General features: G+C 40.1%; 1 protein-coding gene across 5 annotated transcripts; it reads left to right on the top strand.

Moving 5' to 3' along the window:
- TSC22D2 (TSC22 domain family member 2) lies at nucleotides 1-27,973 on the top strand. Of its 5 annotated transcripts, none has more exons than XM_080623119.1 (4): nucleotides 1-2,425; nucleotides 18,741-18,812; nucleotides 25,551-25,602; nucleotides 26,377-27,973. In XM_080623119.1, exons 1-4 carry the CDS (start codon nucleotides 432-434, stop codon nucleotides 26,635-26,637), a joined length of 2,379 nt encoding a protein of 792 aa, XP_080479245.1. In that variant the 5' UTR covers nucleotides 1-431; the 3' UTR covers nucleotides 26,638-27,973. The 5 variants fall into 5 exon arrangements, with proteins under 5 accessions (XP_080479245.1, XP_080479248.1, XP_080479247.1 ...); XM_080623122.1 differs by having other exon boundaries at nucleotides 18,741-18,849; nucleotides 26,377-26,515; XM_080623121.1 differs by lacking the exon at nucleotides 18,741-18,812.

Below are 27,973 nucleotides of genomic sequence, written 5' to 3'. Positions count from 1 at the left end.
GGGGGAGGGGGGGAGACGGGGCCGCCTGGGCCTCACCCGGCCGCCGCGGGGCCCCTCGCGCGGGGCGGGCCAGGGGCCCGCTGTTGCGCCCTCCGCGCCCGGGGCCCGCGCCGCGGCCGGCAGGAAGCCGCGGGGCGCTCGGACGGTCCCGCCGCGCTCAGAGCGGGGGCTGTGGCGGGGAGGAGGAGGAGGAGGCCCGCGTCCCGGCCGCGGGAGGAGGGCTGCGGACGGGGAGGAAGAGGAGGAGCCCCGCCGCCCCTCGCGCGGCCCGCCGCCCGCTAGCGGGAGCCCCGCGGCCCGCCCGCCTGTCGCAGGAAGCAGCCGGAGGATGTGCGGTAGTGCCGGGGGCCCGGTCGGCACTCCGTGACAGCCCGCCCCATCAACGCACTCGCCTCGCCCCGGCCGGTGGAGCCCCTACCCGCGGAGGAAATATGTCCAAGATGCCGGCCAAAAAGAAGAGCTGCTTCCAGATCACCAGCGTGACCACGGCTCAGGTGGCCAGCAGCATCACCGAGGACACAGAGAGCCTGGACGACCCGGATGAGTCCCGCACTGAGGACGTATCTTCTGAAATCTTTGATGTTTCCCGAGCCACGGACTACGGCCCTGAGGATGTGTGTGAGCGGAGCTCCTCCGAAGAGACTCTCAACAACGTGGGCGAGGCCGAAACTCCTGGCACTGTCTCTCCCAATCTCCTTTTGGATGGGCAGCTGGCTGTGGCTGCTGGTGGGGTAGCTGCGGCTGTGCCAGCTGTGGCTCCCAATGGAGGGGCTGTGCCCAAGAGCTCTGCTGCGCCCTTGTCAGCTGCCGCTCCTGGCACTGCCGTGGCAGGAGCCAGCAGTGCTCAAACTGCCTTGCCCTCCACAGGGCCTTCTGCATCAGCTGCTCCTGGGACAATGTCTCAGACAGTGGCTGCTGCATGCAGCTCGCGCTTCAGGGTGATCAAGCTGGACCATGGTACAGGGGAGCCCTACAGGCGAGGACGATGGACGTGTATGGAGTATTATGACCGGGACTCGGATGGTGGTGGTGTTCTGGGCAGGACTGGAGATTGCATTAGGCACAGCAGTACCTTTGAGCAGGCCACTCAAGAGAGGGACAGTGGCCTTGGTGCCACAGGAGGTTCTGTCGTGGTCTCAGCTATGCCAGCATCGGCCTATGGCCCAGATTGTGTAGCTGACAGTTCCTTGACTGCTGTGTCACAGCTAATCCAGACAGAGAAAATGAACCAGTCCTCTCTACAGCAACCTAATTTTGTCATTGGGCAACAACAGCAGCTGCAACAACCCATAGGTGGGGCCGTACCTCAAAATACTGCTCAGTCTATGTTTTCTGGGGCGTCAGTAACAAATCAGCAAATGATGGTGCCACAGCAGTCACAACCACAGGTAAATACACAGGGTGTTGCACAGGCTGGACCCAATGGGAAAGGCATGGCACCTCCAAATGTGACAATAGGCCAGCCAAGCATTCCTGTGGCACAGCAGCAGGTGCAGCAGGCAAGCATACCAGTGACTCAGCCTCAACAATTTGCTTACTCTCAGTCCCAGATTCCACCGGTGCGTCTACTGCCGACACAGCCTTCTGGTCAGACAGAATACATGCAGCACATGACAATTATGCAGTCTCAAGGAGCTATTCAGCAGGCTACTACAGGCTCTGTTCCAAATACTGTGGCTTCCAGCCTTCCTGTGGGGCAGGTGACTGGCCAAAACCCCTCACCTGTGGGAGCACCAGTGATGGGGGTGTCAGCACAGCCTGGCGAAGCAGTTGGACAGGGATCAGGATTAATGCAGAGTGGCCAGACACAAGCTAGTCAGCCTGCCGTTCCACAACCAGGAGGTGTGGTGCAGCAAGGCATTGGACATGCAGGAGTTGTGCAACAGAAATCTGTGACTCAGCATCAAATGGGTGGAAGCAGCCAAGTGTCCGGAATGCCTGGTTCTCCCCATGCTGTTGTCTCCGGAGTTCAGAACGTGCCTGCGGTTGTGCCTGGTACAAGTGTGCCTACTGCATCTACCACCATTTCTGTTACTATGCCAAATGTCCCTGTTACGCTAGTCCAGTCCCAGCTGACGAGCCACACTTCTGTCAGCAGAAGTACTGGTGTTGCCCAGCCGCAGCATGTTGGACACTCGTTAATGCAAGGCACACCTAATGTACCTGCAAATCTGCCACAGTCAAACCTTGGACAGTTTCAGACCCAAGCTCAGTCCTTAGTAGGCCAGATTGATGAGTCTAGAAGAAAATCGGAACCCCTACCTCAGCCACCACTTTCTCTTATAGCTGAAAATAAACCTCTTGTGAAGCCTCCCATTCCAGACACTCTAGCAAATCCTCTTCAGTTACCTGCAAGTACTCCTATGAACAGTCTTGCCAGCTCTGTGTTTGGCATATCTATTCCTGTTGATGGTGATGAAGACAGGTATGAATTATTTTATAATGCCATAAAAATAGCTTTTCTGAAGGGGGGAAAAATTGACTTTCAAGTTCCTTTCAGGTTTTTTTTTTTTTTTTTTTAAGTTCATATTTTCAGGAAGTTGTAGTGAAATTTACCTTGACTACTTTTTTTTTTTTTTTTCCCTGTAGGAGTACATAGCAAAGTGTTTAAGCAGGTGGTGGACTGTACTTGTTCTTAGTCTGTGAGTGTGATTACTTTTCTCACAAAGCAGAAAGTACCCTGAAAGCTGCTTAATGCACACGTAATGCACCTCTTCCAAATCAAAGACTGAAAACTCCTTCTGCACCCAGTTGCTCAGTATGCAAGGGAGTCTGCTCCTTTCCCCTGAGCACATTGTAAAACACTCAAATGACAGCCAGGTTAAAATGGGTTTATCGACACCACTATATTGCAGTGTTGTTAAGAATAGAAGCTTAGTGTTATCTTGGGGCCGTTGGGTGAGGAATTTTGGAAAACTTTAACAGATCTATAACATATATAACTTCAACAGCTTATAACAGATTGTTGATTTTTATCCTGCTGTTGAGTTTGCAGTTCATAGTACCAGTTAGTGAGGAAAGTAGTTGCATCTGGATGTGAATTTGTGTGCCCTTACACAGTGAAAGCTCTTCTGATAATGCGTCTTTTACACTGAAAAAAAATGTCTGCAACTTACTTGGGCAAAGATATCTGCACAGTGGAAAATACAATCTTACAATGAGTTTTCTTTATAGGAAAGTAATTTGTTACAATTAATTGTAGCAGAATCTGTAGTATGAGCAGGCTCATCAAAGGGCCTGAAAGAGGAAGCATATATGTGAATTTTATTCCTATAGACTTGTCAGACTGCTCTGAAGGGTAGTATGATGGCCAAAACTCCTCTTAATTGACTTCTTTCAGAGAAGACTTTCAGGGAAAGCAGTGTTAGAGCACTGAATTAATGTCATTAATATTTACTGTTAGGACTGCAGTAGTTTGGAGGAATGAAATACATGTGGGTTATATGTATTTGTGTTTTTAAAAGTAGGCGTAACACCATTATGGGAAAGTCCGATGAATTATCCTGAAAGTCTTCCCTCACCTTGAGAGAATACTAGTCTTTGAGATTATGGAGTCAGTGATGCTCGGAGTGCCTTTTAGTAAAGCAGCTGCATGTGTGGGGTCAGAGTGAGTAGATGGAGAAGGTATCTTCATGACAGGTTAGCATTTGGAGAGTTAAATCTGCGGTAATGCAGGCCTTGTGCTCACCAGAGCTTTTGACTAATGCTGAGTTTGAGATAGTGACTGCAAGCAAAAGCCGTGTTGTGGAGAGTTGTGCTAGATCTAGTTAAAGCAGTAAAGGACTTAAAAGAAGAAGCTAAACAGTTACAATATTTTAGCAGTTGTGCATTCCTTAAGAGGATTGCTGACCCAGCTGACAGGCTCTTCCTTGTGCGAATAAGGTTAAATTTCAAGCTGATAAAGTTTTTTCACAGTTCAGTATATTATCAGAAGATGATTTCATAGAATTACGGAATGGTTTGGGTTGGAAGGGACCTTAAAGATATTCTAGGATTTGTCTTGTGTTTAATCATTCTGATGATTAAGGAGTCAGAAAGAGGCTAATGTACTTTACGTTCCTGTTGTATATCTTCTAATACTTCATTTTTATATAAATTCCAGTAACAAATGATTAGCTGAGACAAATTAATCACTTGATATAGTAACAACGAAAAGTTTGCCCTACTTATTCAAACGTTTAGGCTGCTCACTGTGTTGCACACCAGTGAGACAGTTCTTGGTACTTTTAGCCCAAGCAAGTGATTTTTAAAGTTACTTATGTAGGTTTGTCTTTGAACTTGAGCCACCTTGCAACATTGCTTCACACGTTGTTCATTTCTAAAGAAACCTTTTCAGAAACTTGGCTCTGAGAACTGCAAGTAAGAAGTAAGAATGGACTCTAGAAGTAGAGTGCTTTTTTGGCATGCCACATTATAATAATCAGTAGAGAAACTAAACCGTGGTTATCTGGAAAGAAATGCGTATTTCTCAGTTGTTTGTTTCTGCATTGGGTGATAAAACCTGGTTGTTTGCTGAAGTGGTACATGTAACAAGGGGCTATATGGTATTTGAAACTCTCTCCTGGGTTTAAACAACTCTAGGCTTCATACAAAGTAGGAGATCCATGCAGAACTAGTAGATCTAAGTTTATTCTTTACTCCCCTGAAACAGTAGCCTGACTTTCACTGGTTTCAGACAGAGAAAGGAGAAAACAAAGACCTAGCAGCTTGTTAAGGCTGTTTTGCCTCTTTGTTTTTATTTGCTCTACTTGCTGGGAAGGCTTTACTATAAAACTGTCTCCTGCTTGTCTGCTGTTATAATCTTGCTCCTGCTTTTTTCCTCTTTCCAGCCATTTAAATTGCACTATTACTCCTGTGGGCCTATGCCCAGCTGCTTTATCTACTGAAATCCATGGTGAAATAGTTAATGAAGACCTTCAAGTGTCATTAAAAGGCTCGGAGTTGATACTCTGATAAAACTAATAGGACACAAAGGGAGTTCACACATCATGAGTCACTGTTCCAGGCTGCCTGCAGGTTCAGGAAGTTAATGCTTGGTTTTGTTCAGAGAGTTTACTTTGTGATCGTGAGAGCTGGAAATTTGTGGAAAGTGTTTTTTTCTCTTTTATCTCAATGTGTAACATACCCAGAGAGAGGGGGTCAATGTGTAGGCAGGTATCCGCATTTTTTCTGACACTTTCAATTATATTTAAATATTTGTACATACTTGAAGCTTGACAAACTTCTAGGTCATTCTTCTATAGTCATCCTCTGAAACAGTGATTCATCAAGGAATACTGTATAGCTCAAAATAGCTTAGATTTGTCTAATAAGTCATTCACTGTTTGTAATATGGAGAGGAGCTGTTCTGAAGCTAAATAATTTAGGATGGGAATCCTTTGAAAACAGAATGTGAGAAAACGAGTAAGTGAGAAAAAGCTGGTCAGTTCCCGTCTTTCCTATCATTACGGTCTGCTATTTTAAATAAAACTCTTGAGACAGAGGTGGAGGTGTAAGTTGATAAAGCCATAGTTCTATATATCTGTAGATGTACAACTGGTTGGGTTGGTTTGGTTTTGGTTTTTGTTTTGTTTTTTTTTTTTTTTCCCCCCAGTTTTGGTTTTTTTTTTTTCAAGACCTTGCTTGAAGATCTTTAATTTCCCGTTTTGTTAATCCAGTCCACTTTTACACTGGTGTAGACAAAACTGTGATTCCTTCCATTGCTGTGGAAGTTGTTAAAGATCTACAGGATAACAGTTTTATTTTATTTTCCTCTCTAAATGTGGCTACAGGTAGAATAAACTGCGACAGTATTCACGGATAGAGGACATGGTACTCTTATTGAAGCAGATGTGGATATTGCAGTCCACTTTAAATTTGGAGTCTGACAAATACTATAAAAACACGTGAAGGACTGTATCTCAGAATTGCCCTGGTTCTTTATTTGCTGGGTTTCAGCAGCAGTACTGATTGGTTTGACTGGAGTGCAGTTAGAGTACCTGAGAGGATTTTAGGAGCAGTGTATGTCGGTTTCTCTATCCACATTTATGCCCATGGATACACAAACTTGTAGTTGACAAGCATAATATTCCAACTGGCTTAATAACTTTATTTTGGCTCTTGGGGAAAAAGAAATATGTTGCCTCTGTTAAAAGAATGTTACTGAAAAAGCTTGTTCAAACCTCCTACATGTTTGGCAGACTTTCGGGGCAAAATATTAGTAGGCATGTTGGAAAAGGAACAGAGTATAGATCGTTTTCCAGAGATAGCTGACCAGCTTGAACTGTGCAGGCTGTATTCCAGGAACGCTAATGAATGGCTGCAATTGTGAACTGTCAACTACAGCAGCTTAAACTGCTGAAAACCTGATTGTGCAGACTTTTTCAGAGCATACATCTCTCCGCTCAGCTAAATCATGTATTTGTATAGTGTACTAACTGTTGATAAAACTGAGCTTTTCAGACCATGTTCATAATACAAGGACAAAACTGAGCATGAGCATTAATACAACTTTGATAAGGGTTTCCTTACATGTTGCCTTAGATGCGTGTTTTATTGTACTCGTCAAGAAAAAAGAAAGCATCCTGCAAATAACAAACCAGTAAGCAATACTTCAGTTGCATTATTACTGAATACTGTCCTTTGCTTCACTTTGCTCATAAACTTACTAGAGATTTGAGTTCTGCTGCAGCTGCAAACTTGAATGTTTTCAGTTCTCCTGAAGGATTGTGTTTTCAAGAGTTCCTAGAAGCAGGTGGAAATGAAAAGAGGATAGGCATGCTACAGTCATGAGTGCCTTCAGTTTGACAGCAAGACTGCAGCATGTGAAAAATAGTTGAGATAGAATTGCCGAGGTGAACATTACAGTTGGCAACAGGTAAATGAGGTTAATGCAGACAAAACTCCAGTTAGTTGTGTTCATTTATGGCTGTCCTTTCTGTAACAAAAATTACATAAGGTAACTCCTGATGTACCAAGAGCACCATACCAGATTCTAGATTATGGAAAGCCTGTCTTGCCATGCAGTCAGTTCTTGAGCGTTCTGAGACACCTAGGAAGAAATATGTGATTTCCCAGCGCTGTTTCCCAGTTCAAACATTAAAGCGCCTTTGTAAAAGAGGAATCAATACATACTTAAAATTAATGAGCTGTGTTTCAGATTATATAGTTACTATAAGGAGGAAAGGGGAAAAATACTTGAAATAAATTCAAAAAGCAAAACAGTGCAATTTGTTTTAGAGACAGTAGTGTACCAACTCTGACATAAATGGTTCTCTGTACCTCAAACTCCTAAGTGTTCTGCTCAGCTGCTGCGGGTTAATTTTTTTTTCTGCTTCCCTACAGAAGAGTGCAAGTGTTTCATAGTCAGCTCATTTCTGAATGCTGTCTTGTATGGTAGAAATAACAGCATATGTTTCATGGAAGGTTTTTATACTTCTTGTTAAAAGCTGAATATTAAAGTATTTAGTTCTTTTGAGCAGGCAGGGCTGTCAAACTACTGAAGAGCTGAAATTTGTCTCAGGCTGTTCCTTTTTTTATAGGAGTTACTGATAATATTTTATGACTTCAGGTGACATAGTGAAAAGTAATTGTTCCCTATTGAAATAGGTATTTCAATATTGTCCTGTTGCATGTTGAGGCCATGTATTAGTTTTTTCAGTTGTAAAGCTGGTGACTAGCAGCTTCTGTTGCTCATGGAAAGTGCAAACCTTTTTTGTGTTTTCTGTGTGTCAGCAAAGTTTCCATAAGAAACTTCTGTGAGACTTCTCCTGGTAAGGTACAACTGGTTTAGTTCTGGTAGATAAATCTAGATTGTCAGCCACATGTGTCTGCTTTTATTCCTATATTTGAGAAAGTTTAAAGATAAAAGTATTTATAGCAACTGTTAAAGCTACTGTCTTCTGAGAAGGTTCTCCAGACATAAAAGGTCACTTGAAGTGCAGTGTAAGGTTGTATCTTCATTCCTTCTCTTGAAAATTACTCCAGCTTTAAACTTCATGCCATATAAATACAGATGTGTATTGAGAGCTGGAGAATTTTTTTGCATTATAGAATAATCTATTTTTGTCATGCTGTGCAGGTGAGTTATGTAGCCAAATGGACAACTGGATGCTTGTCATATTTTATTTTGCATGATAATATTATTCCAAGAAGTTTTTTGTATATATGCTCTGATAGAAGCTAGAAGTAATGCATTTGTATCGTGACAGCTTGCTTGAATGCTTTTAACAGTGCAGAGAGAAGGTAGAAGTATTAATTAGTACCATAGAGAAGTGTCAGCTGTCTATCAATGGCAACTGTGATGTTTGTCTAGCACTCATTAAAGATTACAAACTGAAATGGGGATCTGTGTCAATAGCAGACACCAGTCAGAGTTGCATACTGGTTGAGGTTGCAAGGGACCTCTGAAGGTCATGTGGTCCAGCCCCACTGTTCAAGCAGGGTTACCTAGAGATACCTGTTCAGGACCATGTCCAGATGGCTTCTGAGTAGCATTGTATGTCAGCGCTTGGTCGCCCTCACAGTGGCAGTGTTTCCTGGTGTTCAGAGGGAACCTCCTGTGTGTCAGTTTGTGCCCATGGCCTCTAGTCCTGTCACTGGGCACTTCTGGAAAGAGTCTGGCTCCGTTTTCTTTATGCCCTCCCTTCAGGTACTTACATACATCGATGAAATCGCCCTGAGCCTTCTCTTCTCCAGGCTGAACAGTCCCAGACTTCTCAGGCTTTTTTCATAGAACACATGCTTTCTTGACTCTTCATCATCCTTATAGCCCTTTTTTGGACTCTCTCCAATATGTCCATGTGTTTCTTGTACTGGAGAGCCCAGCACTTGCCACAGTCTTCCAGGTGATGCCTCACGAGTGCTGAGTGGAGGGAAAGGATCACCTTCCTCAAACTGCTGGCCATGCTTTGCCTAATGCAGCCCCGGATGCTGTTCAACTTTGCCTTGCTTTGCAGCAAGGACACAGTCCGGATACACTGATTTCTGGGAGGGAATGAATGTAGTATGTATGTGAGGTAGCAATGCAGAAGTGTAACATAGAAAGAAAGGAGGTAATTGACCAAAACCAGTAGCTGAAGATTTTGTATCCATCTAGAGCAGGATTAACTTGTCTGGTTTATTGGAGGATGAGGTGATGAAAAATGAGGGTTAAAAAAAACCCTGCTTGCTTCTCTGTCAGGTTATTTCAGCTATTTTACTAGGGGTGTAGATGACAACTCCTGGAATTATCTCCTATGTAGAGCACTGTTCAGTGGGTGCAAAGACCATAAATTCTTTGACCATCCCTACAAATGCCTTTTTAAAAATACACTTTCTTTAAGCCAAGCAGTAAGCTCTCATACTGATGGTGCTATAGTTAGAAGGTCAGCTGAGTGCAGGCTGGCCTGAAACTTGGAGAGTCATAATGAACTTGTAAATGATGTGGAAAGGCAGGTGAATGCACTTATGCTCTGTAAGAAACCATGCCATACATGATCTAGGTTCTGATATCTTTTCTAAAAGCTAAATATGTAATTTAAAATGTTTGCTAATAGATGCTTTCTTGACCAATGTTATATAGGTAAGGACAGGTGTGGTTTGACTCAGTCTGTTTTAATCTGTTTTTTCCACTTGCTTTTTTGCTCCACAGATATTGAAATACTTTGCTTTCAAAAGCTAGGAACCACTTGTAGTTACAGATAACTGAAACATCTGAAACTTCTGTACTGCAACTTGGGAGGGGAAGGGAAAATCTAATTTTTGAGCGGATTTCTTTGAAGATGAATACTCAAGCCAGCTGTTCTACTGTTCAAGGCCACTTTCATGAATAATCATGAGCAGCTTTCCCTTTCATCAGTAGATTTGAAGAAGTCTAGCATCGTGGGCAAAGCAGGCAGTAGAAGCCTAATCCTGTACAATAACATGTTCATAGATACGAATAAATGTCTTCTTCTTTACCAGTCAAGTTGTGTAAAAGTCAATACTTTTGACATCCCTTCCAGATTTTTGTATGTATAATGCAGTATGAGCAAGTGTGGATCTTTTAAATTCAGAAATAAGGAATTTATGCTCTTTTTTTTTTACTGCCTTCTATCATGCAGCATATTAGGGTCTTCTTTTCAAATGCATTCCAAGCTTTCTCTCTTGAATGGGATAATTTGCAAAAGAGTAATATGGCGTAGTGGTATTAAGTAGTAGATGACAATGCATGCTGAAGGACTTCCCTACCTTGTGAAATTCAAGATGTTTGTTGAGACCGTGAGTTATTTTCAAGAGGTCTGTTGGTTGGTTGGTTGTTTTAAATTTGTCTCAATTCATCAGAACATGGATGATACTGATGGGCTTCTCTGTGGCTTTTCTTGAAAGCTTCTTAATACTGGCAAGAATCTCTGACTGGGTCAAGCAAAAGACTTTCTCCATTGCCATTAAGTTTATCAACTTCTAATCTATAGTTGTTTCTCTTTGAAGATGTGGTCTACTGTGTTTTGGTTTTTTCGTTGAAGCATCACGTGAACTACATTGTCTTGTATCCCCTACGTACAAGAACTGAAGGTTAGCTTTAACCAGTGAGAAGTCATTAGTATGTGAAATCTTACACTTATGTGTTTTGATTTGAGAACAGAATCACTCGGGTCAGTCCTTACACAGTCTGTAATATTATGTAATTAAAATTCAGCCTGACTGACAACCATGACAGCCTTCACAAAACAGCCTTGCTTTTATTAGCAGGTAGTATTTTAATAAGTGTGTGTGTGCTGATGCTGTTTGCGGGGTGGAAGAGAACAAGAGCATTGGTTGCCTGGTTGGAACAGAAGTACTAGTCAAGAGTGAACTAAGGGTTCACAGAGTCTGGCTTTGAAAAGTGGGAAGATGGTATGTAGAGGATGGGAAAGATCATCAGTGAGTCCTGAATGACCTTGAAGTTGTCATGATTACAGGATTGTCTACTGTACAGGACTACTGAGGTTTGGGGATGAGTTTTCTGGACCCAAGAGGATTCGACATTAGAGTTTTGAGTTACAGGTGTTGTAATCAGAAGTAAGGAGAGATTCAGAAGATAAGCACCTGCATTCTTCTTTCCATAATTAGTATCAAATACTTATATCAGAATTTACTATTTGAACTCTTCAGCAAAGCTCCTTCAGAAATACTGGGTGATTGTTACCTAACACAGCTAATTTTATTTTAATTAATTAATGAAATTATTACTGACTGATGTTATTTACATCTTAAGGCAAGGTACCACTGTTTTATCGATCCAGGGCTTTGTGAACAGGAAGCATGATATCCTACTGGCCTCGTTAATTTTTGCTAGTATACGTAAACTTAATTTCTTTATAGAAACTTGGACTTATGCTTTCAAAGAATGTAATAAAATCAAGGGAAATGTGTCATTTTTCATGTTCCTGCACTCTACTGACTTAGTGTCTCCAAGAGACTTCAAATGCAGAAACTTCAAAGTGATGTTAATGAGAAGGCTTTGAGTTACTGGTAGCAGAACTTGGTAGACTTTAGCAAATAACAGGGTGCAGCTCCACCTGAAATATGTAGGCTAGTTAGCTTCTGTAAAGCAAATCTTTATGCAACGTGTGCTGAAGAGTGTTTTGTAGTATCTGTTCTCTGGAATATATAGTGGAAGAAACTATGTTGATTTTTCAGCAAGGAACTCTATTTGCAGAAGGCTTGTTGATACCAAATTATTACCTGTTAATTTAGCTTGAATTTAATACTCTGTCAAAATACTTCTTGGGTTTTTAGACCAGATTTTAACAGTCAATAGTCAAATCCTTGGAGGTGGGGGAAGGGGAGGGAAAAGAAAGCTTGCTGCTATTTTATCAGACAATGAAAAAGTGAAGTTACATAACCTTTTCCTCTCGAATCAGTATCACTTCAAGTCTGTCATAATGGTATAACATGGCATAGTGCCTCTGATTTAACTTGGTATAAGACTGTTAAAGGCTTTGAGTATGTTTTAAAATGCAGTCAGGTATAAAAGTGTCTTCTACAACTATTCAGTGCTAGGACAAGAGAAGAAGCTGTTGGCATCTTTCCTGTATAACCGAGAAAAATGGTGATTTTCCTCAGGTGAGGGTATGTGGTGATACCAATGACTGCTCTTGGTTCAGGGTGTGCTGAAGTATTTAAGATGCTTCCAACTGTCCTTCCTTAAATACTCAGGTTAGTCACTGCATCCCTCTGGTCTGACCAATATTAATGTTGATACAGCGTGCTCTGTCCATGCTGCATTCTCATTACCAGTTTTTGTAGAAGTGGTTTTACTGTTTTTCCCTAGTGTTCATAGGGACTAAAAAAAATTATAGTGGTGTCTTTTTTTAGAGAGCCAAACCCCAGAACAGGGAAAAGCTGGTGCCAACATCTTGACGGGGCAAGCAAGTGATGAATGAAATGCCTCTGCTGGAATTCCTTACCCTGTGCACTTAAGACAGTCATCTCTTATTCACTTCTCCTTAAGAGATGTCTAGTTACTGCGTAAGATTATTTTCCAAAATCCTCTTCAGAACAAGGCTAAGAAAGTATGGGCTACTGCTCTGATCTTTGCTATGGAAAGGTGATGCAACTCGTAGCAAAATCTAGCTCTCTCTTTTCTGATACTTGAAATCTGAATGTCAGGAGTTTGAGATGCAGCTGATGTCAGACTTCCGTGCCTTGTTCCAGGTGATGTATGCTGCTTTAGTTCTCTCAGTAAAGTTACCTTAAGGTGATTTTCATTGTTTCTGTGTTGTATGTAGTTTGTTTGAAAGCAGCCTGAAACTGAACATTGGTGCTGCTCATGCTGTCTTGCTAATGATTCTGTAGTACATCTGGGTGTTCTTTCATCTCCTTCTTCCTGAATTCAATTATAAAACTACTCTTAAGTGTGTCCTAGTTTGGTGATTTTCAGCACTTAAATTTGTGTCTCTCTTGATGTTTCAAGTGGAGGTCAGATTCATGCAATATGCTCTCTCTCCAGTGTTACAATATTTTCATTTATAAATAGCCTGTGAACTTCTTTAAAGTCCAACATGGTGATTGAGAGCTGCTGTTTCAAAAACTGTCATGCAACCTGCTAAATGAGTCAGCTTTTCCCGTCCTCTGCAGCTAGAATGCACCTAAAACTGAATGTAACAGCATCTAATTCTTGCTGGGGTTTTTTTTCAGTGCATTTATTTCAAGTATAATGGCTTTAAGGAACTATGAGAACAGAATATGTAGTTCAACACAAAGCTTAAGAGCTTTAATCTTGAGACTTCTTTTTTTTTCTTTAATTCCACATTGACTTCCCCACGTTTAGTCATTGTCAAGTTTCTCCTGCAATGCTTTGTTCTCCAGTTACTCTGTTTTGAGAGTAACCTACTCTGTAGGTGGAGTCTTATGAAATAAAGCTGATTCGAAGTGCAGTTGCTTTAAATAGAAGGTGATATAAATAAAAAAGCAAAATGTCTTCTAGGAGGGATGGAAAAGGAATTCTGTTACTAATGTAAACGTATTCTTGAAATGCCATAAACTTTACTGAGAGTTTCTTGATAAGCTATGATAAAGTGATTGCAAAACCCCTTGTTCAGATCTTAAATAAACTGTGCCGAGTGTTTTAATTTGGAGGCCAACTGTAATCAGTTTCCACTGCAGGTCATAGCTCGTAACCTAGTTAAGCACAGCCCTTTATTTGTGTTCAGTAAGACACATAACTAAAAGCTACCTTGGGTTTGAAATGCTTCTGGGTACTAACACATCCAATTTTTCTTTAAACTTTATAAACTAAGGAGGGATTTATTTCTTGTCCTTTAGTGCACATCAAAATAGGCAGTTAATGCTGTATATATTTTCATTTTTAATGTCTTGATTCCTTGTTGATCACTCCAGTGGAATACATCTGCGTATGCTGATAGTTGTCTTAAGTAAGCTCAGACTGTTCATACTGTCAGGTCTCTTGACTTAAATAAAAATTCTGATGTAGCATACTTTTGTTTGCTGACTTCATGTTCAGGCTAGTTTTGACTCACATTTCTCAAACTTTAGTTCACTTCTGGCACTGTAGAAATAATGAGGATGTACAGAGTGACATACTAGCATCTTTCCTTTGATAAATGCGGCTGAAGAACACAGTTTTATTTACAGGTACACTGTCAGGCTCCTATAGCATTCTGTGGGAGGGATAGGAAGCTGGATGCTTGCTGTTCAATTCCCAATCCCAGTTCTTTACTTCTTTCTTTTCTATTTCATAGTTAGATTTAGTTCTTGTAAGAGTTGATCCTATTCAAAGGCAGACTTCTGCTTTAAAGTTCTTGCTAGGGCCTGAAATCTTTTAGAGCAATGACAGTTTATCTTCTAGAATGACAATATGGAAATCCCACCACTTCTTTAACAAGTCTTTTCTATTCCTTGCTGTTTGTGTGAAAAACAACTCTAGTGTGTAGTTTAAACTTTCTTTGCTGCAATTAAACCTCACAATGTTTGTGCTGTACTTAAACCTAACAGGAAAACAAGTTTTCTTCCCTTCACAGATACTTTGAACTGTGTAAAGTCTTTCATCTCTTTTAAATGCTTAATTCTCCTACTTAGTGATTCTGATTTTTGGAGAAAAATAATGGAACATAACATGCCTTATAGTGGTCTTACCTGGGTAGGCCCATATCCTTCTGGAGAGCTGGTATCCAAAGCCGGCCATACAATCTAAGTTAAGGACTCAGGCCAAATAAAACAAGACTTCAGTTAATATGCATACCTCTTGTGTAAGAGGAGTATTGCAAGTTTGACGTCTTAGCAAGGTTTTTATTTTTAACTTCTGTTTGTATTCTCCTCGATGGAATTGCAGTCAGCTACTCGTTCTATGTTTTGTACTTGTGCAGCTGATTATTGCTACCAGAGTGTAATACTTCATGCTTATCCTCATTGAATTGCATCCTTTTTATTTCAGACCATTGCTCCAATTGGGCAAGAGCTTCCAGAATTCTATTCCTGCTGTCCAGAGTGCTTGCAGATCATCTGCGGGTAGAAGGATAGTCTGTACTCTGCTGTCCAAGTCGTGGATTAAAGTGTCCCATAACACATTCGGAGGAGAGCCCTGGAGAGCTCTGTTTAATGCATCCTTCCACTCTTCCACTGAACCATTGGAGAGCCATGTGTACAGAGTGGTTATCCATGGTGGACCTGCTTTGTATAAGCCATGTTCTTATAAAAATGTCATGCAAGATGGCATTAAAAGCACTACTAGTTTTATGACAATCTTTATCACATCTTTTGTGTTTTTTCTATATGAGGCCCATTAATTTTTTGGAAGGAATTCCTGTCTGATGTAAGCTTCTGAAAGGCTATCCATGGTGGCTTGCTGCTGTCTAGGTAGAAACAAGCAGGTGGTTCTGCTTTGCTTTGGTTTTCCTCTGAGGCATTGAGTAGAGGTTACAGGTTGTCTGATCAGATACTTTCATGTTCTTCAAAGACAGGCACTTAGGCCTTTTCAGTCTTCTGAATCATTCCTGTTCTCAAAGTCAATGAAAATAATAGTGATATTGAGAGAGAGAGAGAACTGTCTGAGGCGGTCTAGTCTGAATTTTTTACTTTTCCACCTTGGAGTAAAAAGTGTGGTATTCTTCACAAGTTTCTCTTCTTGTTGCCCTTAATTGCTGAGGTTGATCGGTAGTTTGAAGACTGAAACGCAACTTCAGCTATATCATGAACAATGATGTTACTATTCCTCCTTCAAAGGCAGTAGATGGAAAAAAGGCAACTGTGCAGCAACTTCTTCATGCCAAGCTGATAACCCATCACATCCAAATTCAGTGTCGTTGTTTAAACTAAAAAGCGTTTATCTGTGTACTTGAAAATTTGCCAGCTTTCATGGGCATGGTTTCTAGTGAAGCAGAGCTCTCTAGAATTTGTATTTGGCATATGCTAATTAATGGCAATGGGAGGACACTCTTGAATATGAGGTGAGACTTTGGATGTGGTTTAGATTTCCCTTTTAAAGGGAAAACTTATGAAAGTGTTCTGAGAACTGAATTTAGATCAAGTTTCTGTTGCAGAAAAACTGTTGTCAGAAACCGTAACATCAGAGTGTGTTGTGAATACTGACATTTGTGAGCTTCTAAAGCGAATAAATATGGTATGAGTTGCAGGACTTCTTTAGAGGCACGGAGGCAGTTTTTACCAATCAAGATACAGTTTAAATGTGCTAAGATAGTTGCCTGTCATAATCCCTGGGACTGGAATTAAGCCTCTCTGTCCTTTGGGAATACCTGTTCTCCTCTCTTATCAGAGATGGAGGAGGGGAAGCACCTGGTATACCTCCTGTGGAACAGGAGGTGGGCTTTCACTTCCTGGCTTGGCATCCCCTTTCTGGCTGACTCTTTGCTCCCCTGTGGCAGTCTGCCATCAACTGGGACTGAAACTTGACCTCGCCATCTGCTGGGAGGGCAACAGAGGAATCTGGTTTTTTGGTCTGGACTGTCCCTACATTCAGTTTGAGCATTGTCAGAAGGACTTCTGCTGTTTCAGTCATGATGCAGCCCCAGCAGGCCATGTTATATTACTACTGTAAGCTGTTTTCTCAATTGTTCTGCAAACTGAAAGAAGTTTTTAGTAGTTCTCAAACCTTTTACTGCTTGTGGTTAAAAATAGATATCTCAACAGTTTGAAACTCAATCATAGTAGTTGAGACCTGCACATAAGGCATCATTTATGTTACCTCTATGGATCTGCTTTTCCTGTTTAGGTAGCATCCTTTCTCTTCCCCTAGTTAACATTTGTTAAAATATAGCTATCTAGTAAAAAAATGTTCTCTTAATAGTCTGAAGTAATGCAAAAGCTGTTTCAACATCAGGGAGTACAAAATGAGCAAAACTTTCATACCTTTCCAGATACTTGCGTAAGAATATCACAAGAATATATAGCATGTAGGGTATCAGTATAAAAATAGTATGAAATACATGCCATGTGGTTATAAGCCACAACTTCTTATACCTAACAATAGCAACAAGGTTTTATATGTTGCAAGTAAATTTATCTTGGAACTTGAATAACTTTCTATTTACAGACACATTCTGAGAAGGAGAATTTTACATACTACTCACAACTGAATTAGAAGAGCTTGGGCCTTGTCCTTCCCTTCCACAAAGGAACATTCTCTTGATCTGCAGATGCGAGTTGCTTTCCATATGTTAGTCCCTACATCACTCAGATGTCCTTTAGCTATTGTGTTGCTCTTCCTATAATTAGTTGTATTTAATTGTCCCTCAAGTGTACAATACTTCTAAAAGCATAAATATAAAGTATATTCATCAATTTGGTCAAACAACTTCTGTAGCAAGGTTTAAGCTAAATTCCAGACTCGCAATGATTTTTGTCTTTTTGAAGGATAGAGTGGTGAAGGTGGAAGGGGGAGTAACAAGCACTTCAAACAGATCATTCCTGATCACTGCAAATGCACAAATACTGGTACTCTTGCAAGGTTTCTGGTATACACGTGCCATGGGAATTGGATTACTTCAGACAGTGTTTTGTTATGGCTTGTGTGTTTTGTGGTGGTTTTTTTTTTTTTGTTGTTCTGTGATTTCAACTATACAGTCATTGTACTTAAATGGAAGCGTTAAATATCTTGAAGACAATTCTAAGAAGCATACTTGCCATAAACTTAGAAAGAGGAGGGGCACCTGTGCTTCTAACGTTGGCATAAACATTTAATTTTAAAACTGCATTTAAAAGGAACTTGAAATAATACTAGCTTTTCTGAAGATGTTTCAGCTAAGCTGTTGTGTCCTTCTCTAGGACTGGTATAACTGTACCAATGTAAGGATGAACTGTGGTATTCAGAAAAGGAGTTTTTAAGCTTAAGTATCATGCTCTCATACAGCCACTAGCAGTAGAGAATTTTGACTTTGAGTTTAATCCAGTATCTTGTAAATGGTAAGTGTTCAGATGAGACTTTTGAGAATTAAGTTCTTCAAATTGCACTCTTGGTATATTGCCAGCTGTGGGGCAAGTGTGTGCTGGACGAGGAAGGTCAGGCTGTCTCAGGGGTCTGGCCCTGGTGGCAGAATTTGTGCTGTGGTGCCCAGTTTGCAGAAAGATTACTGGAGCCTGTGCTGAAGGCTTGTGAGACCCGGGGTAGTAGCTAGAGTGTTCTGACTGACTGTTTGGCAAAGCGCGTCCAAACAACAGTCGCCCTGTTGCACATAAAAAAGGGGACGTGAGGATAATGGACAGCCTCTCACAGAATTAGGCATATTTCAGATTCCGCTTTTCAATTTTAACTTGATCTGGTTTTCAGTTGAAACTTAATTTGTCATAGCTTGTATGTGGCATATTTAGCTTTGACTTCTAAGTTCCCTTGGAGAAAGTGTGTGTATAAAGTAGGGTGTAAAGTTGAACAGAAATACTGAGTATTGTTTGCAGAGATTTCTTTTGTGAATTACAAAAAGTGTGAAAGGTATCTTTTGAATTTAGCATTAGAGTCGTAAACAGCTTACCTATACAAGATTGTCAGTATGACATAAGATATTTCATTAATGGCTTTACAGTTGTCTTTTTACAGTAGAAGCTTGAAATAGCATGAAAATCCATAGGGGTAGAGGATTACTTTCTCTTTTTGAATCAGGATGTCCTTAATGGAAAGCCATAGAAGCAATAAGGTCTTTAGTCATTAAACTGTTCTTCAGGCATTCTGTGAAGTCTGTAAATTTAACCTGTCTGGACAGCTAATTTGCTTTGTAATGCAGGTTGAATAAGAGAGTATTTTTATTACGTACCCATTTTCAATATGTTTGTTTGATTCTTGGATCTCATAGGAATCCGTCAACTGCATTCTACCAAGCGTTCCATTTCAACAAGTTACGCGAGTCAAAGACCTTCTGGGATAGGTATGAATACTTAACTATGGAATGCATACGTGCTGAGGTATGCATGAACAGCTTCGCTCTATGCAAGTTTCTTGTCATTTTTGTTTGCACAGAACTGCTGCTTGTGTTTAGAACTTTACACTGGGCTTCTGCAGCCTGAAGATTGAAAAGTAGTCATGGAAGCGAAGTATTCGTGCTGAACTTTAATGCTAAATAAGTCTAAAATACATGACATGACATTTTTTCCTTTCTCCTTCCATTATGCATGTATCATACATAACGTGTAAGCTGAAAGAGTTTAATGCTAGTCAGCTGCTGGCTGACCATCACTTAAATATTTACAGCTTCCTTTTCCAAAAAAAAGGGAAACTTTTTGGCATTGTGGTTTCTGAGTCCTGTATCAGAAAACAAGTTGTGTAAATGTTATATTTAAACACAATTTTGGAAGAGTTAAATATTCTTTTGATCTCAAAACCAGGAAAGGAAGCTTTCTGGCTTTCTTTCATTCTGCTTAAGTAAAGCTAGATGGGAAGCAAACATGAACTGTGACAAGATATGATGGCAAAGTAAAACTACTAAGTTAGCATTGAACTCATGGCGAGAAACTGCAGTGAAGTGCAACAAAGTCATATCTGTCACAGATATGACTTGTCAGAGATGCATTACTAATTCATCAGTAGCTGCAAACTGTTTATTTCCTGCATTTTTATGATTTTGAAGGGGTTTTTTGTCAGCATTAAGTTGAAGTCCTAGTAATTATGTGACTTCATGCCTTGATGCTCTGGCTTATCACAATACTTCTGCTTAACAACCACTGTAGAATATAAATTTTGTTTAGCAACTGAAGTATTGATAACTATTTCATCATTGTACTGGCTGTGTTTGACTTGAGAGGCTTTTCAACTTGCAAAACTTAACTGAATCCTTTAAAGTTTGCTTGGCAACAATTTGTATACTGTACAACACAGATGGTTAAAAAATGCTATTGCATCCTGCTTTTTTTCTTTAATTGCTGAAGTGATAGCATTAGTTTCAAAAGTACGTCTTCCTTTTGTGGCAGAAACTTGGACAAATTTGCATTTTTGCTTTAAGCTCTGGATGATGCCACTTTCCTGTATTTATGGGACAGAGTTGGTATTTAGGTTCCAAGGACTTCATGATTTAATTTCAGGTCTTTGAATACAACTTTGGTATGTAGACCAAAAAGCTCACTTTAAGGTCTTGCCTTCATCTGTTTCTCTATTTTCAGGTCTTAACTTAAAATATTTCTTAAGATGAGTAAGCTGATTACAAACAAACAAACCCTAAAATCAAATAATTAGTGATTAAGGCTTCACACATCCGAAGTTTATGTACAATGTCTGAAACAAGTACTGGAGACGTGGGATATAGAAAAACATTAAATTCAGGTAGAAGAGTATAAATGGCTTCCTTTAAAATAGTCTTGCCTCTTTGCTATTAGAAGAGTTTGTGGTAAAAACAAGTATTTGTAAAAACATAATCAAATTCATGAGGACTGATAGAAATTTCAAAATTCTGTTCCATCCAAAGTCTTTCATGCGGTTTAGCGGGTTTTGCATTTATACCCCAGTTACTAGATTTTCTCAAGATGATGTTAGGTAGTTTTGCTTTACTAGATGACTGAAGCTGGAAAGCTTTTAACAGTAATCTTCTAGTGAAGCCTAATGGAGGTTTATAAAGGTGCCCTCCAAGGGCACAGCCAGTAAAGCTCATTCTGGAGAGCTCCTCACAGGGTCAAGATATGGTGAACCTCAGTTGTGGAGCTCTGCCAGCAATGCATGTGTTGGCAGCAGCAGGACAGGAGACTGACGGCACCCTGGTAGCTCCAAGCTGTGTAGGCAGTGTGGCCTCTGATGCAGGTGGGGATCTGCTGTCAGACTTGAGTACTTTGATAACTATAAAATTGTTTGGGTTTTTTTTTTGTGATCCCCAGTTTTTGAAAGAGAAATCTCTGCTGTGAATATTATAAGCTCGTTTAATTTCCTCAAAATCCCTTTGTTTCCCCGTCACAAAATGTGGGGGTTAACATTCTGTGAAACATAAGGATCTTAAGTCTGCTGGCAGTAGACTCTTAATTACATTTTGCAGCTCCTTCAGAAGTAGGTTGTGAACCTCAGGGGCTTGAGTTAAGAGACTTTAGTGTAAACATAATAGAAAATCTTCCTCTGAAAGTTCACTGGTTTTTTTCTAACAAATGTGGATTATTCTCCCATGATCGGCTATCTCTTGGGACCATTTGAAGGCAGCAAAGCTAACCACACGCTATTGCAGTAGACAGTAGAAGATTGCTAAATTGCTCGAGTAAAATAGAGACTTGTTTATTTTTCACTTGTTTGGGGTTTTGGTTTTTTTTTTTTTTTTTTTTTCAGGGCTGGTAATAATCAAACCACTAAATATTAGTGAAATGCTGGTTGTTACCGATACATTTGCAAGAAGCCCGCAGATGTTTTCTGGGTAGTGTTCACATAAGTGTTGCTAAGGGCACAAGTTTCATGGGTCTGTCTTCTCATATGGCACATTACTGAGAAGATTATGAAGGGGAATAGTGGCTTCTTGGCATATTCACATGGGTCTGGGTGACTGCTCTTCTGTGCTTGGGTTGCCTTTGGATGGTAATAGCACAGTAGAAACTTTAGATGGGTTTGCCCAAAATACAGACTTTTTTGGTAAATTTGAATTTAAAGCAGTAGCTACCAAACACTTGGTTTTTAACAATATTACACCCTGTTGATGGTACTGAAACATCTTTCCAATAATATCTTGCCATACTCCTGGGATGCCATGTCTCCACAGGAAAAAACTTTACAGCAATGAAGTCAGAATTATCCCAAAGCTTTGAAGAAATGTGATTCATTATGGAAAGTGTGATTACTGTATATTGCATAACACGTACTTAGATTTAGAAGTTCTTTTCCCATTTTCTTAATCTGTATGTACATGATTGTCCAGGACACTTCTCTGTTTGTTTGAAAGACATTTGAGACAAAAAAATTACATATCTGTTCTTGAGTTGTAGGACATAGGGAAAAAATATACTTAAAATACACCATAAAGAAGTCTGAGGTGCATGCTGTAAGTGTTTGATAAAAACCACTTTGTTCCAAATGCTGCATACCTGATTGTGAGCTATAGCTAAGCCATGTTATTAGCAGTTAAAAATCTATCTTTTTTTCCTTTGGCTTTCAAAGTAAAATGTGGAAAAAAAATTATTTTTAAGCCACTAGGATTTCTTAAACAATCAAAATGAGGATTTCTCAGACTAAATTGTTTTGCCTGACTGATAAGGTAGGAAAACATAGAGTTTGCCATCCATCTCTGGAAATGGTAAACTGTGCGTGATACTCTTTGTCAGTTTTACTGACTGTAAATCTTGCCTTGTACTTAACAGGCTTCAGAGTGATCTTGGTACACCAATATAACTTCTTTTTGGTCAGAGCCTTCATTTTTGTAACCTTAACTTAGATTTCCAAGTCAGACTGAATTGTTCTCATCAATTACTGTGTGTACACATGGTAGCTGGTTGACTACAAAAGCTCAGTTTGAGGGGGGGTATGTGGGAAGTTTGCAGTTACAAAGAAAAAAAATTATATGCATAATGCATCCCTTGAAACTGCCTACCTTAATGTGGATTTTTGTTCACATATTACAGCTTTGACAATAATTGTCAGAGTTGTGTAGCTCCTGGAGCAATCAACTTTGTCTAAAAGCACAACATAGTAATTGGTCTTTTTTGTAAGAGCTAAATAGTATCTTTCCACTTCTAACTCAAGAACTTTCAAGTTGAGGCATTGGATACACAATGGATGGATCACCCACAGAATGTATCAAACTCTTTTGAGTTATGCCATCCAAAAAGACTCAGTTCACAGATAACTTCTTTTCTTCTCCTGGCCTTTTTGTAAGGACTGGATTGAATCTATACATTTCATTCTACAGCCATGGGATAAAGTATTTTTATGCAAACTGGGATTTGATATCAACAGCTAAGGATTTGAAAAAAAGACAAAAGCTTAAGATTTGGCAGCATACGTGGCCTGTACCGTAAGAACAGCTAGCACTGGAGTACTCTCCTTCTGAATGTCTCACAGGAGCTGCTTGCTGTGGGGAGCGCTATAAAATGAACGAAGAAATGACAGAATCATTTAGGAATTATGCTAGCATAAAACCTAATTCTTATACGCTTTTAGAAAGTGACATGAAATGGTTAGATGTGGTTTTATCCTGATGATGAACTGGAGGCCACTCTGTTAGGGATGAGCTTTTCCTGGGTGGGTGGTAGTCTGCATGGTCCTGGGCTCTGCCTGCTGGAGATGCAGAGTGGGGGCACGGAGGTTTGTGCAGGAAGCAGATCTGGAATCCCAACTCCGTGGGCCGGTAAGAGTGCAAGCTGCTCTGGGGGTAAGGACAATAAAAATAATGAAACAAATTAGTGTATAAACTACTTATGGCTTTTAGCACTGTCCATTAGTATCACGTAAAGTGTAAAATATTGGTGGGAGGACGACAGCTTCTCTGGCTGCATTCAGATCACACTTACAGGGAGGGGCAGTTCTTACACCCACATAGTGAACACTGTGCTCTGTTAAAAGGCAGACAAGAATTTGGAGCACAGGGTACAGCATGGGAAAGGTACTTCTGCAGTGTGCAATGCAGGCACGAGTGTTTCGGGTGATCAAGGAGAAGACTGCCTATCTTCCACTTGATAGGCGTTCTTATGGAACTGATGGAATGCCCTAAGTTTTTGTGTAGGTGAGCTTTGGTTTTTAAATCATCTAACTACAAAATAGGAATAGTAGAACAAAGCCCCTGTCTCAAACTAGAAGAATATTAACAAAAGCTGTATCATTATGCTGTAAAAATGCAGTAGATCCCACTGCTAAGTTTGCTGTTAGCTTTAATTTTCCTTCCCTTTATCTCTTCAGAGCTACCTCACCTGACTTAGGGTGGTGTTCATGAAGGGCTGGGACATGGAGCAGTCTTGGGGGTTTTGATGACTCTTGAACACAGACATTTTTGATAGTTTCAGGTAAATCTGAAACATGTTAAGGTGGAAAGGAATACTTTCTAATTAGTTACAAATAGTTTTTAATCTGAGGAGCTTTACTACAAATATGGCTTGATAAAGGCTTAGAAGACAGCAAGATACTGGAACAATTTTCTTGTCAAATGAGTGTTTAGCACTTCTGATTTAGACTGCAAGCTTTGTTCAGTTTGGAAACAGAGGCTGTTGCTTCCTCAGTTTGAAAAGCTGATTCCCTCTACTTGTAAATGCTTGATGCTAGGTACTGTCAGTTCTTGTGAGTCTTGTTAGGGTGGCTTTGTCTAAATAGTCTCTCATTCTTCTAATAATTGAGCTTTCTTTCTCTTATATAACTAATACTGCTGAACATATTGCCAGTGCTCATTTTAGAAAGCCTTAATTAGCTTTTTTTCTTAACACTTGGTTTTGGTGAATATTGCGTATTTTCAGAGAGGCAAGTTTCCAAGCATGACTGGAAGCCTTGCGTTTTTCCAGGACGTTCACTTTTTAAACATAGCTGCACACTGCTGATAGCAACTTCCATTGCTGGGGGAGCATTATCAGTAGTTATCACTGACAGGGCTGGTAAATAGCCCAGGAAGTGCCATCTTGTGTCAGACATGGCACTGTGGAGTAAAATCAGACCACTGAGACCTAGTGTGGATGGGCAGACTTGGAGCATATGGGACCTGTGTATGGATGGAGCATTCTGTGGCTGCCATGGGGGGATTCCTCTGCTGCAGTGCTGGCTGACCTGGCTGACCTCCTGGGGAGAGCTGCAGCTCCCCTCCTGATCTCCCGGAAATGAGCCTCTGCCAGAGCACAGGGACACTTCGGCCCACCCAAAGTTCCACCTTTAGAGCTCCATGTGAGCATCTGGCTTGTATTCCTGTACTGGGACTTGAAAACAGACCAAATATATTAAGGCCTGGATTTCAGTAACCTGGGATTTAAAAGTGTAGTTCAACATCTTGCTTTGCACAGTAAATATGCATTCTTACAGTGATGACTGAGATGTTTTGTTGGACTGGCCTGTATTAATATGTCTTCAGATCAAGACTGACCCTGACTGTAACCAGCAAACTGCAGTGCTTTTCTTAGAAGTGGAAAGTGATCCAGGGAGAATTCATTGAAAACAAGTCAATCTGTTCATGGAGTTCAGGGCTTTAGTCATGTCTTACTCTTCTATTAACTGCTGCCACTCGCTCAGAAGTATAGGGCTGAGCCAGGAACTTTTTAACGGGAAAGTAGTCTTCAAGTAAAGGCAGAGAACAAACATTATAACAGTTTTCTGGTTTTTTTCCCCACAATCTTTATAAGAGCAATTTAGCAGAAATAAAACTAGAGGTAAGGACCCCATGAATATCCTATGAAATCCCTGTTTTCTCCAGTGAAGAAAGCTGAATAATTAGGCAAGAAATCAAAGCAGTTACTTTACTGTTTATTCTAATGCATTTTTCTGGTTATGGGTGTCGTAAGCATAGTTTGAGGAATAATAAACTGAAGGATCAGTGTCTTTTAAGTGCTGTAACTGTACTGGGCAATACAGTGGGGGACACCCATCCAGTCCCCCCTTCAGTGTGTACTGAGTTCTTGAATCTGAAGCTTTAGCCTCCCAGTGACAGCATGTTCTAAGGAGTCCTGTGGGTGCCAGTGGGTGCGTAGTTTTAACTGAATGATACAGTAATGCTCACAAAGTTTTCTCCTTATATTTACAGTGCATCTGGTGCAAGTGTTGTTGCCATTGACAACAAAATAGAACAGGCAATGGTAAGTAAAAAATAAGTTATTTCTAATAGGATTAGTGATTCGTCGCTGAGCATAAGTTTCCAGCTGTACTGTGGTTTTGTGAGTTTGTAACATCCCTTCATTTGGATCAGACTCAAACGGAAACCATCATTTGAAAAAAAGATGTTTGGTTCAACTACGGGATGCCCATAAACCGTGATTGCCTTTACTGTTGGCCTAGAAATGTTCTTGAATTAATTTTCTTACAAATTTCTTTGAACAAGCTGATTGAACTTAAGGGTGTGTTTAAGTCTCTTCAGTGAAGTTGATTACTCATTTATCTTAATGGTCACTTAAGCTATCCCGTCTTTGACATTTTGTTCAGCTTTGGTTACATCTATTCCATATTTTGCTTCTGCTGATTTAAAGGTTTTCTTACTTCCTGCTTCTTGTACACCTCAATGCTTGGGACTGTGTAACACAGACTCCTCCTTCCAGGTCAAAGCTTCAGAGTTGATGTTTTCACTCTGAGTAGCTGGAACGTAATTCTAGTCCATGTCTTCAGCATAACCAAGGTGACTAGAACTTAATACTGAATGCTGAAAACAAAGCTTTTGATGTAAGGGCCACTTTACAGTAAATAAAAGGGCTGGGTTATTTGATCTTGAAGGCTAATTTGTTTGTATGTTAGTGACAGTGCTTTAGTTTTCTAGGCTTACGCTTACTTCAGTGACATAATAAAATAGTAAATCCTGGGGTTGGAGTAGAATGAAACTATTCTTTCACCTGGTGTAACTCTTAACTTACTCTTCACAGGATCTAGTGAAAAGCCATTTGATGTATGCTGTAAGAGAAGAGGTGGAAGTCCTGAAGGAACAAATAAAGGAATTAGTTGAAAGAAACTCTTTACTTGAACGAGAAAATGCACTGTTAAAATCTCTCTCAAACAATGATCAGTTATCCCAACTTTCAACCCAACAGGCCAATCCTAGTAGCACTTCTCAAGCGCAAACAGTGATAGCACAGCCTCCGCAGCCAACGCAACCTCCACAGCAGCCGAATGTCTCCTCAGCGTAAAGCTTTCTCGCCTCCATTGAAACACAAGCCCGAGAGCAGTCTGTCCTTGTGTGCCACTGATGTTCTTTCCACTTTATATGAAAGCGAGTAGCCATGCTTCTGTTGTGTGTTTGGCCTTTTCAGTATTAGACAATCATTCTACAAGAGCTGTCCCTCACTGGTGTGTCCTGAAGTGCAGTTGGTGTCTGTTACATCGTCAGTGCACAAGGGAAGTCGTAGAAGAAGTTACTAATTCAGAGAATGCATTTGCTTGGTGTGCAGGAGTGAGGTCTTTAAGAGCTCTGGTGGCTCTCCAAGGTTTCCATGTCCCATGGATTACTTTGAGCCTTGCTGTCTGGTAAGAAGTAACAATTCATCTTCAGAGCCACTGTTCTTTCACTATAAGTAACATTTGCCTACATTAGTTTCATTTATTTGTTTTATTTATTACAGGGCTGCTATTTTCATAATGTACATGAACAATGTCACAGAACTTTTTAATTTTTTTTTTTAATAAATGTATGTATCAATAAAATGATAGATGGGATTGCGTTTAATAGATAAAATGTTTAGGCAATAATTGAACAAAAGAATCCTGGCATATTTCTAACACTAATGGCAATTTACCTTTGGTATTTATTTACGGTAGTAAAGATCCAGCTTGAATGTAAATTTTGTATAGAGTGTAAGTATGAAGACCATAGTGCATCTGTACAGGTAGTCACCAGTTATTGTGATATAATAAATAATTGATGGGCTATTTTGATGAAGAAAACTTCGCTCATTTCTGTTTCTACTTTCTAATAGGGAGAAATTGCCATGATTCCTCTGCTTTTTGACATTTCGTATAATTTCCTTTTTCCTTTTTTGTTTTTCCTTTTTTTTTTTTCCTTTTTTTTTTTTTGGGTGGGAATAAAAAGCTGTGAAATTGTTCAATCTACTTTGTAACCAAAGAAGCAAAGCTGTGTAATTGAGTTGTTTTGTTGGTTTTCTTTTTTTTATTTTATAATGCACATTCTTTATGTATTTTTATTTAGTGTTTTCTCATTCACAACTTTCTTTGCTGTCTAGCATGATCTGCATGACCTATAATCTTTGAACCACTTTCGTACCTCATGTTTTTATCCAGCACTCTTATTGTAATATGTAATAGTCTGTGAACAATGTCAAATAAAAAAGAAAGAACAGCTGGTGTTGGTGGAGCTGAGCTAGTGTGCTACGCACTAGTTGTTAAAAAAAATAAATGAAGTGAGCCATCTTTTGTTCATTTAAAATGGTGTTTTGAATTTCGTATGCAGAAAACGTTTTGTTACATTACAGATTTTAATGTATTTAATAAATGCAACATGCAGATTAA

This window comes from Psittacula echo (genome assembly GCF_963264785.1).
Source record: "Psittacula echo genome assembly, chromosome: 7".
Lineage (NCBI taxonomy): Eukaryota > Metazoa > Chordata > Aves > Psittaciformes > Psittacidae > Psittacula > Psittacula echo.
The sequence above is the reverse complement of the archived record's forward strand: the minus strand, read 5'-3'. Positions and strand labels throughout refer to the sequence as shown.

Bases quoted from the DNA above. Each gene is read 5' to 3' on its own strand.
- TSC22D2 (XM_080623119.1), top strand. From the start codon at position 432: ATGTCCAAGATGCCGGCCAAAAAGAAGAGCTGCTTCCAGATCACCAGC. The intron at 2,426-18,740 runs GTATGAATTATT...TGGATCTCATAG, and splicing joins GTTGATGGTGATGAAGACAG to GAATCCGTCAACTGCATTCT. The intron at 18,813-25,550 runs GTATGAATACTT...TTATATTTACAG, and splicing joins TCAAAGACCTTCTGGGATAG to TGCATCTGGTGCAAGTGTTG.